This window comes from Triturus cristatus, chromosome 8 (assembly GCF_964204655.1).
Source record: "Triturus cristatus chromosome 8, aTriCri1.1, whole genome shotgun sequence".
NCBI classification, from domain to species: domain Eukaryota; kingdom Metazoa; phylum Chordata; class Amphibia; order Caudata; family Salamandridae; genus Triturus; species Triturus cristatus.
Genome location: NC_140591.1, coordinates 1507808645 through 1507820517, shown reverse-complemented (window position 1 = coordinate 1507820517; position 11873 = coordinate 1507808645). Strand labels below are relative to the sequence as shown.

The following is an 11873-nucleotide window of genomic DNA, read 5'->3' as shown; positions in this document are numbered from 1 at the left end:
CAATTGGCCCCAGAGAGAATCGTCAAACAACATAGGAAAAAACACACCACCCCATTGTACAACCCCAAGCTGAAAACATTTAAATCCACCTCCAGATGCCTAGAACACGTATGGAGGGTGGACTACAGAACGACGACCAAAAATAATTATAACCAAGCACTAACTGATTATAAAACAGCTATTATCAGCTCTAAAAAGAACTTCTACACTAGTAAAATAGAGGGAGCCAAAAAGTCCGCCAGAGAACTCTTCACGACCTTCAATGCACTATCTAAGCTCCAACAGGGCAATGCTTTTGCCCCAGATAAAGTGCTCTGTTATAAAATGGCCACTTTCAAAGGTTCAAGTAATATATCAGGAATTAGAGAGCCAGAGCTCTGACTCCCCCTCCCCTCAGGCCACACTCACAGAAGACGTGACATCTATCACCTGCCACCTCACCAGCTTCTCCCCCTTGACAACAACAGCATAAATTACCTACTACTGGCTATCAAGACTGCATCTCCAACTGACCCATGCCCGCCCCATACCCGCCGGACATCATTCATGGTGTCTCGACAAAGTCAGTATCCTACTGGCCCCTCTCTTGAACAATGTTATTAACAATGGTGTCTTCCTGACCTCCTGGAAAAAAGCATACATCCAACCCATCTTTAGGAAACCATCCCTGGATGCTCTTGAGGTAACGAAATACCGCCCGATCTCCTGTCTGCCTCTAGCAGCCAACGTCTTGGAGAAAGGCATTAACTCAGAGCTCACAGACTATCTAAATTCCAATAACCTTCTAGACTTTACACAGCTTGGCTTTCGATTGATCCACTCGACGGAGTCTGCATTAATCATGGCTGCTGAGGAAATATGATGGCAAATTGACAAGGGTGGCAGGGCAGTCCTGATCCTACTTGACCTATCAGTCACTTTTGATACGGTTAATCACACTGTACTTACGAGATTGCTGGAGGCAGTAGGAGTTGGAGGCACAGCCCTGACACTTCTCCTCCTTCCCCTCTGCCAGAGAACAGAGGGAGTGCTGGGACACCCTAGAATCTACTGGTGGAGTGCCACAAGGGTCAGCACTCTCACCAACACTGTTGAACATTTATGTGATCCCATTTGCCAAATTAATCAGGGAGCATGGCTTCTTGCTAGTATCGTATGCTGACGATACTCACATTATTGTCACCATTTCATCATTGGCAGAATCGGTGGTGGACAGATTCCATAGCTGTCTTGGCCACATCATGAAATGGATGCATAAAAACTACTTAAAATTGAACATGGATAAGACCGATGTCCTGGAATTTAGAAATGGTCCTCCTATCTGGACCGAATTATTGTGGCCAGCAGTAGCAGGAGTCTGCCCTGTCCCTGCTACCAAAGTGAGAAACCTTGGTTTTATATGTGATGTTCAGCTCAATTTCTCAGGGTAGATAAATCAGTACACATCAGCCTGGTATTTTCTTTTAAAAATGCTTCATAAAATCCTACCTTTTCTACAGATGGAGCTGAGGAAAACTGTTGTGGTGGCTCTTATTCTCTCCCATTTAGACTATTGTAAGGCCTTGTACCTAGACGTTGACAAACACCAGCTATCAAAACTTCAATCCCTAAAGAATGCAGCTGCAGGTACCCTGCTTAACATTCCAAAAATATAGTCACTTTTCCGGCGCCATCAGAAATATGTACTGGCTTCCAGTTAAGCAGCGAACTGAATTTAAGGAACTGTGCCTGGTTCATAAAGCCCTTTATGGGAGGGCAACGATTACCATAAATCATTCCAATGGCATTCCCCCGTAGGATGCTAAGATCTGCAAATAAAGCCCTGGTCCACGTCCCTAGAGTTAGGAATACCAGATGGGGAGGGAGGTGTCTCTCTTTCTTGGTATCCAAACTCTGGAATGGACGTCCACTCAATATTAGGCTTTTATCATCCAGATCCCAGTTTAGGAGCCAGGTTAAAACCTGGCTTTTCCATACCCAATAGCGATCAAGCCCCTCCTGAATTCTTGCTTTCTCTAGCACCAAGACACCTCAGCATTTGTGTGCTTTAGAAGCCCATACTTTCTTACTTTCTTACTTACTTGCTTACTGGGCCTTCAAAACCGATTTCTATGCCATGCAAACAAAACACAAGATGTATATAATTGGTTGAGGAAGTTCTGCACTCAGAAACACAGCATATGGCTTATGATCCTACAGACATTGCTCAAATTTTCTTAGCCTATTCTTCAGATGACTGCCCAAAGACAAACCAGCAACTATGACAAACTTAGAGCCTTTAATCATCCTTGGAATGAGTGGTTACAAAATCACTATTATAAAAACTCCTTCTTTGTTAGCGATGGCACTGACCGTCAGGCTCATACTGCAACTTACAGGTCAGTTTAATGAAAGTAAAAGAAGATAACTGAGCTCTTTAAAATACTGGGGGCCTTCAGATGGTTGCAGAGAGTGTTGTGTCAATATTTATCAGTATTGGGGAGGGAGAATTCAATAACACATCCTCATGCAAGGTTTGAGAGAAGTTTCTGCCCTGTAATAGAGCCCATACTGCAGAAGCAAATATGCAGGTAAGCTCTGCTTGACACATGCTGTCTGGTTAATTTTTGCGGGGGCCAGGATTAAACATCACTGGGATAATTGAGACTCTGACACCACTTCGAAATGCCAACACATGGTATTTGCACCAGTTTTTTTAACTAAACCCATTTAGGAGCAGAAGAAAAATAGTCTAGACAGCAAGGAAGTTTGGCCACGTCTGCTTTGAGATCAGCAAATCATTAATTTAATCATTTTTTTAAATATATATACCCTGAGGCTTAGCAGTTGCTGCTTCGAGAAGAAGGCAGTTGACTTTCCTTTCTTAAAACACATCTTTTTTAAAGCACTTTATTTTTTTGATTTTTGCTCTTGGATTGTTGGCAGTATTCTGTTCATTTTCAGGTCTCGGCTAGGCAGCGCATGCGCTGTCTCGTCGAGGGATGCTGTATACAGTAAAGTGTAGGAAACACTTTCCACCTATCATTTTGATTGGCCGAAATCCTAAATGCTGGAATATGATTGGTTTTTGGCAACTTAATCCCGCCTCTTGACGGCCATGCCATCATTTTTGTCCTTCCACGGCTATCGGCCCCTTTACTTGAAAAACTCTTTCGTTCCCCTGCCTCCCCGTTCCCTCCCGCAGTCTCAGACTTCTCGGACCACCACCACCTCCCCACCCCCTCCCGTTGGTGCCTTCTTTCAAGCCCGCACTTCTGTTTAAAAGGCAATAGATCTCGCGTAAATACGAGTCCTATTGTTTGGTGTGTGATTGGTGGGTATATTTGCACTTGTTTCTATGTTTTGAGTAGCGTTCTAGTGCATGGGCTGCTCGTTTGTCTCGCATGCGTGCGCAGGCACTAGCAGACGCTTCTCGGTTGTCTGCCTCGCACGGCTTCTTTTTTTTTTTTTTTGTCAGCTGTGCACAGTTCACTGGGATGGAGAGGTTAGGGCGTGTGGCTTGCAGAATTTACAAATGTTAGCTCTCTAGTAACCATTCTAATTACATACGCTACAGAATTCCCTGAGGAGAAATACAGTGATGCGTTTTCCACTGCAGGTTTCCGGTGTTAGAGCGGGCACTGGGACTACATAGGTACTTCTGAGCAAGACTTCAGTCACAGACGGGGTAGTTCTCCCATACATGGACAAACCGGCGCTGTTGCCTTTAAGATCAACAGACAGCACGAGCAGAGCCAGGCAAGCGAGCAGATGTTTGCAGCCACTATGCCCGCAGTCGTCTTTGGTGCCCTCTGGTAAGCACACTTGTTACAAGGCACACTACATTATGTCTGCCCATAGGCGTGTTAATAAATGATCTTAGAGTGCCAAGTTGTGTTTGTGTTAGCTCTGGTGGCAGACGAAGAGGCAGGGATATTGTGGTGTGAAGGTGGCTGTTCTGGATGCCTTTGGTCTGGCTCCGGCGCTTGTTTCCATCTTTTAACTTATTTGTTGACACCAGTAACTCTCAAGAAGGAACGGTAACCAAGAAAAGGCGCTGCACTGCAAAGCGCGTTATGTGCGTCTTAAGGCAAAAAGCGCTATATTTGTTAAAGACGTCTTGGGTCGCGATTGTGTAATGTGGACTAATTGAAAATCATGTACCACGGTGGCGCAACACACCGTGTTTGCTGTCCCAACAGACAGCTCCGTTCCATCCAAAAGTTACTATCTGACTGCACCGATAAAGCGGCTCTGAGTCTCATTATAGGTACTAAGGTGCAGATTTATGAGCCCCTTGCGCCACTTTTGCACCACTTTTCCATGTTAAAAGTGACTTAAAAGTGACGCAAAAGTGGCACATGGGGCTTGTAAATTTGCCCCTAAGTACCCATACCATAACTTTGCTGTTCAATTCTAAACGTTTTGCCATATTGTTGCATGCCGTTGTCTAATTCCACTCAGCGCCGAAACTGCGTGTGAAATTGCCTTTAGCGCTTTCCTATCTTAATATACCCACAAACGAAGCTTGTCGAAACGTCTTCAATGGCCTGCGATTGTTAAGGAACAAACAACCGTGATTCTTAAATGTATTCAAATCAGCTTGTTTCACTTCGACGTGTTAATATAGCGCCGAGACACTACCTTTTCGTCCCTTCAGGGTGCGCGTCGGGGGAAGCATAAAAACGCCGGACATATAAAACTTGTGACTGAGGTGATCATTTTAAACTGAGTACAGGAATGACATCATCAACAAATGTGAGCATTTTAGAGAGGTTGTCAGATGGATGAATGGGTGGATAGGTGCAGCATGCCCATGTAACAGTTTATTCAAAGTATTCCGCACCATGCGCCCAATCCATAGGCATGTAAACCTGGTAAAAGGGCGTTGCAGAAACAGACCGAGCACAGCAGGGTGTACAGGAGCATCGGGAAGCGCGGGAGCAAGAACCTGTGTGGGGGTAAATAGGCGTGTAAAGAAAGGCTGCGCCTGTTCCCTGGTCTGTGTACTGTCAGTGTGTACGCCGGGGATTCTAAAACAAGGCGAACGCGACATTTGTATGTTACAATATTAAAAGTCGCCATCATAGTAATTGCTCTAGCCTAGTGTGCCCTTCAGTTCTCTCGGGCCTTTGCACACTGTGACCTTGAAGTCTGCATGGGCTCTTCGCTTAACTGTGCCTCCCCATCAGCTGGGATTGGCCCCTATAGAAGGTGTGAACTAACGCTTGTGTTTATGATTTGCTCGTGTAGCAGATGTTATCTGGAGTTTAGTATTTGATGGGTGGCTAAGTTCGTCTGCTGTTAATGGTGTTTTTTTAGAGCCGGTGCTCTCTGAGCTGCATTGATTGAAACCTGATGCCTTTTCACAACCCTAGTGAACATCCCGGTCGGCCGTTTCCAAAGGGTTTCTGCTGGACCCAGTAACTGCCATATCGGATTTTGGACACCTGTTGTTCTCCTGGGGGGAACATTGCATCTTGCAACTGGTTACTGGTGTCCATTGATCAAAGTTGGTATTTTTGTTTGTGTCCTGCGTACCAATTGAGATCAATTGCGGTCTTGAAGGTTCCTTATCTTTAACCCCACGTGCATTCAGTGCTCACGCAACCCACAGACCCAACATTGCACTATCGTGGTGCACGGCGGCCTTATGTGGGCGTATGAAGTTCGTAACTCCACGCAATTCATTATTCACAAAAAACGGCCTTTACGTGGTCGTGTTTCACACTGTATTTATGTAGGATTTATCTAAATAACCCTAAATCACCTGGCGTTTTTCCACCCTCAGGAAGGTCTGGGCTTTGGACGGCAAGGTTTTGTTTGCATTAATATTGCGTTTTCCAAACAAGTTACCAATACTCCCCCCCCCCAAACCCCCCCCATCCTGGCCATTTCTTCTTCCCCCTCACAAGGGCCTGTGCTTTTGCTCAATCTTCTCCGTCTTTTGCAGCCTGAAGCAAAGCACCCCTCGCTCTGGCTCCACAGACGCTGAACAAGATTCAGGGGCTGTTTTAAAACTTTTACTGGCTGGGCAAACGTTACAGCTTTTTCAGCCATATCTTTTTTCTTCTTTATCTTGTGCAACATAGGCCTGGTGAAACGCAGTTGAGTCTGCTGATGCGCATCATTCTTGGTGTTCCCGCTAGCCGCTTACATAGGCTAGTTAAGAATCCCGCTGTTCATGTGTAACTTGCTTGTCAGGGCTTCAAGCCGGAGTGACCTTAGCCTTCCTCCCCCTTTATTGACTATATAACAAGAGATAATTTCTTTTAAAGCAGCTCGGATTTCTACAACTTCGGTACATATCTTCACAAAGGTATTCAGGTGTACTTTAGTGGCACAATGCATCAGCAATTCACTACATATTCTAAAGGTGAATTTGTTGTTCATAAGACGTCACATATATGTTGAAAGGAAAGGGCACTTTACATTCATCCGAAGGCAGCCTGCCTTTGGATGAATGTAATGCCCTCTTACCAGCCAGTTATTCAAAAATAACACTTTAAATAAATACTTCTCAATGCAGTTCGATAATATGCCTATGTGTCCTTGCATAATGTACCTGAGGCTCATGTTAAGCACCCAAAAACCTTTGTGTCTAGATCGCGCTACATAAAAATATTACACAAAAATACTTCCACGTTAAAGCACACTAGATGTTACAGTGGCACCCAAGATAATATGCTGAATAGCTAAAAACGTATAAGCTTCGAAAGGCGAGACCGATTGCATTGCAAATGCTTGTTTTATTTTGCATCTCATCTTGAAATACGCTTTTTTATGCAATTTACTTTCCTCTATTGGAACCTAGCATTTGTGATTACCAGAAGCAGTCACTACTAATGCTAAGATATCCGCGTATCGTCTGGCAGCCAAGGGAGGTAACGTTTCTCCCTCGTTGTGGCGCCCGTGTACCTGTCACTCGATCGGGTTATGCTGGCTGCCAGACGATACGCTGATGCAGCCCTTCTACCTTTAGGGGAGGGTTCGGTTTTGTTGAGAACACGGACAACTCGTTTAACGGACACAGAGACGTCTTTCTTAAAACTTACTACAGTGGACGTGGCTGTATAGGGTGTCCTTCCCTGACTCCCACTAATACCCCCCTTTTGAGACACACGGTCCTGAAGAAGCGCACCAGGATTCATTAGGGACCATTAGAATGTGCAAAACATGTCGACCATCACTTATTCTTAGCACATCACACACCTTCACTTACGGTTTGAGAGCAGGTGGGAACAGACTAGTCCCTCCCCTTTATTTAGTCCAGAGGAGAGTCTCCAAACCACATTACATTTTTTAATTTACCTTTTGGACCTTTCATTAAACTTATTGATGTACCGAAAGGTAATTTTAATATCACACACACTCACCACTTTGGCCCACACACCTGCATGCACAAATACGGCACCTCCTTAAAAAGATCTCCAACAAAGAGCCCTCTTGTAGGGCCCGTGAGGGACTGCAGCGCCACCCCCATGAGGAGCACCGCCCAATGATGATGCTTTACACTCGCAAGAGTGTGTGAGGGCACAAAAGAAAAGACAGTGACATATGACTCACAACCATAGTCAGATTGTTGAGCATCTGTCAGCCCCCCCTTCTTTTTCCCTTTTCTTCTCTCCAGGAACTGTTACCATTTTGTTATAACTTATTGTCACAGGAATGTTGGTACAGGACCTCCTCCTACTCTCTCAAACTAGCTCCTCGTCCCCCTCTCTCATGTTAGTGTATAACCACTAATATTAGTCCCCAGAAAGCAGTTGTTCATGAAAAACCAATCAACATTCAAGCCTTATATATTAGAAAATTTCAACTTAAAACCGGCATATTCATAGTCAATCAATAATACACAGTTTTGTAAAAAGAGTAATTAATATAAATCTGTCCTTACCTTAGTGATTTCCGAAGCTAGCCTCTGGACTGTGATAAGGAAGGCTAGTTAGCAACATTTTCAAAACGTAAAACCCACCCTACTACAAAATGTGCACCTTCATATAACAGGAATGGTACAGACATACAGGAAGGACCACTTAGCAAGGTTTACTTTATTACATATAAGCGACCAATGTGATTCAACAGCACACAATGGGAATGCAATGTTCCTGTGCATCAAATGATGAGGTCAATAGTGACAAAAGTGTAACAATGACACTTTATTGTGTATTATAATAAATGTGTGTAAAAAACAAGCTTCCAGTTTTTCATCATAAAAGACTAATACATTTGAGTAATTACAGTAGACAGAGAACCACAGGCTGGTGGTATAGTAGTTATCCCAGGGTAAAAGAAGTCTCTGTTGGTGCACCACACTAATAAATCATATAAGGGCTGATGCACGGGTTTGGGGCCATGTGAGTTGCAAAGGACAGCAGCTCAAGGCAAATGAAGAAAACTTTCACCAGACAATATTCAAAGTCCAAACCGTAAAGGTTTATTCAAAATTTAAGAGTCATTACAGAAAGCAAAAAGATTGGTTAGTTATTCAGTTTAAATCAGCATCAATATGTATCATGTTAAGATAAATTGTCTAAATATATATTCTTTGAGAGGACTGAAATGAAGTCTGCTTAAGGAGAATAAGCAAAAAGCTCATTAAGTTTAATTCAGATATACAGACTGTCAAGGAGTCTGTTTTGGGAAAAAAAGCACGAGGTCTGGCATGCATCCCAAATAAGGCATGTTTATAGGTTTCAAACAGCGAAAGACACGCTTGCAACATGGTGTCAAATGAGACAATAATGACAACAACCAACGCATTTTCCAAAATACATGATACATTAATTGCCAATTTGTTAGAAACATCTTCAGAATACATAATTTATGCTAAACCTTAACCTAAAACAGGTGAACTAAACTGTATATTTGCACATAATAAACATGATGGACTCTTCCGAGCCCTTCACAAGAACAGGAAAATCCATTAATTATTGCAAGAGTGAATACAGTTAGGGTTCAGCTTCCTCCAAAGTTACATAATTGAAACAAAAGGAATTACATTTGAGTTCAGCACAACAGCACAAAATGAATCCTATTTTTTAAATTTTTTGTTACTGGGAAAGAATTTAAGCAGGCCTTTTAAATGTGGAGACTAAAAAGCATTTCTTTCGTGTTTGCAAAAAACATGTGTCAATATAGGGAGTCTAAGGCACACTTATGTCAATTGGAGGCCTAATTATGATAACTTAAACACATGTAAATAAGCATTTATTCTTAATTAATGAAGCTGCTCTATCAGTATTTTGACCTAAAAGTAAGCCTGGGCAAAGCACTACACTACGCTCGCGTAGTTATCGAAGTTTGCGCTACTTCGCACTACGCAAATTGCACGTGGCACAGTGCAACCACGCGCAGCATAGCATTGCATAGTACAGCGGTAATTTGTTGCTTGCTCGCGGTCCTCAACGTCAAGTTGGCGACCGCGAGCAAGCAAAATGACATCCCGGTGAGACTTTTTCCTCGTTCGCGATCAGCAACATCAAGTTGGCGATCGCGAGCGTGGAAAATAAACCTCCCGGTGAGATTCTCAATGCGGGGAGGTCAGGTTTCTCATTGCGAGTGGTCGCATATGCTCACGACCGCTCGCGATGAGAAACTACCAGTCCGCGTTGAGAAAGCTGCCACTAGAGTAAAAATCTACTCGACCGGCAGAAAACTACAGTTCGCACTGTGCAAGATGCCGTTTTCAATTATTGCACAGTGCCGGATGCTTGTCCGCACTGTGCAATCATTGAAAACGGCATCCTGCACAGTACGAACAGGGTACTACGCAGTTCGCGAAGTGCTACACGTAGCTCGCGTAGTGCAGAGTGCACTTTGCGTAGCTACGCGTAGCGCTACTTTGCGAACTACGCCCAGGGTTACCTAAAAGAGGTGGATTAGAAGAGACATGAAAAATATCTACACACTAATGGACAATAAATACAATTATCTCTGCCATTACATTCAAAATAGTTTTTGAAATCTAATTTTCAGCAAAATGTTATCTTACTAAACATGCATGTACCCAAATTATACGCATGTCGAGCAAACATGTTTGTTTGAACTGAAAAGAAGCTCATTGCCACAGATGTAATATAGCTATGACTTAATGTGGCATGCCTCTAAAGGATTGAAAAAATTGTTTCAGTGACACTTAGCAAGCAAGCACAATTATCCAAATTTATCAATAGGTTAAGTTACAGTTAGGACTGGAATATTACTTTGTTTCATGCATCCTGCTAAACAGATATGATAGTTTGATAATAGCTTTTCATACTGGAAGGTATTCAGCAAGGTACACACATCAACCCAATATGCCATAACATCTGTAATACTTATGGGCATTGTGTGGTATTAATATGTTGGAATATTGTAGTGGAATGTTGGCTTGCATTCTAAACCAATTGATGCGGTGGCTGTAGGGTTCTATTCTAAGCAGCTGAGCATGGACCTGGTAGCTGAGCCGCGGGATGTGATGTGCTTTTAATAAAGAACCTGATCTATCTATTTGTGGATGGCTTAATCTTTACAGTGGCAATGACTGGGCAGAAGCATCTCCAGTTACTTCCACCTCGGATGTGTACTATTGGTTTTCTAGACCGAGCTAGAACCGGTATGTTTACCTCCTGGCCGCATTTCTGCACGGCCCCGTGCCTGTATGTCTTATAAATTATTTCTTTCTTTATGTGCTGCTGATTTCTACAGTGCATTTTTGGGGAAAAGACTTCTACCGGCACAGCGTATTTTCAAAGAATAGACTTTCTCCTTCAGGGCCAGGGTTAATAGCTCGTGACACTCTTTGGTGTGGTCTCATAGTCAAGATTCTGTTGCAGGTCTGTGCACATGGCAGCTGCTCCAAACACTGCGTATTTTCAAGGAACAGACTTTCTCCTTCAGCGTGTGCAGTAATAGCTTGTGTGGCCTAGCTGACAAGATTCGGTTCAGGGTGTGTGCACAAGCCAACTGCTCCATGTGCACACTGTACCTGCAATGCAGGTAGCATGTGGCACAGAAAATTTCTTGGTATGTCCAAACTGTGATTCAACATACTATTGCAAGAAGGAATGAAGAATACATATCCCAACTTTATTAGAACTCACCTGCTCGCACGTTCAACTTTGTGTGAAACATTCACAATATCTGAAGTATGCACATTGTTTTTTTTTCGACTCCTCCTGGTCAGGTGACTTACCTAAAGGTAACTATTCTGCTAACAGTTTTTTGCATACAGCCTCTGGAAACTGCAGAGTGTCTTCTTGATGCAGTAGTGAACATGTTATTTTCTGAAAATAAAGTCGAGACTGCTTAGAAACCTCTGTATAATTTATACTCTATTAATCGTAAGTACTGCAACTAAAACTGCTGGAAAGAACTACTTGAGTTGGAAGACACACAGAAAGTAAATATTGTTGTATTCCTTAACAGATTTATTGAGTGATTGTACTACTGTGTAACTGGTTTCTTTTACAGGGAGCAACAATGCAAAATATTGTGCCTCCTCCTTTCTTTCATCACTAGGTGAACCTTCTATTAAATGGTACAAATGGAAGAAAGCCTTTGCACATTATGCCAAAGTCTGTGGATCAACTCTTACTCCAGAAAGCAAAACGGCTCTTTGAATGCACTTCCTAGGTTGCAAGGGTCAAGCAATACTTAAAAATGTACCTGATCTAAATGAAGAGGATGAAGATGAGGATCTGAATGAGTGTGATACTTGCATAACGATAGAGATTTACATTTTCCACCTAAAGTTACCACTGTGTTGGGGAGATACCATTTTACCTTGTCTTGTTGTTTAGGAGCTACTTTAGAGGAATGGATAAGAGATAATTGTATGCTTTGTTGTAGTTCTAACAAAGTAAGACAAGAGCTGTGGTTGAAGGATGATTCCACATTGAAAAAGATTATTT

General features: G+C 42.9%; 1 protein-coding gene across 2 annotated transcripts in view; it reads left to right on the top strand.

Moving 5' to 3' along the window:
• The first annotated feature begins 3129 nt into the window (after window positions 1-3129).
• LOC146806019 (uncharacterized) overlaps window positions 3130-11873 on the top strand; it is a 230778-nt gene continuing 222034 nt past the window's right edge. Inside the window, exons 1-2 of one of the 2 annotated variants that reach the window (XM_085620575.1) lie at window positions 3130-3313; window positions 3599-3794. In XM_085620575.1, the coding sequence (XP_085476701.1) occupies window positions 3683-3794 (112 nt within the window). In that variant the 5' untranslated portion in view covers window positions 3130-3313; window positions 3599-3682. Of the gene's footprint in view, window positions 3314-3455; window positions 3795-11873 lie in introns of those variants that run through there. The other variant, XM_085620574.1, reaches the window with a different exon arrangement.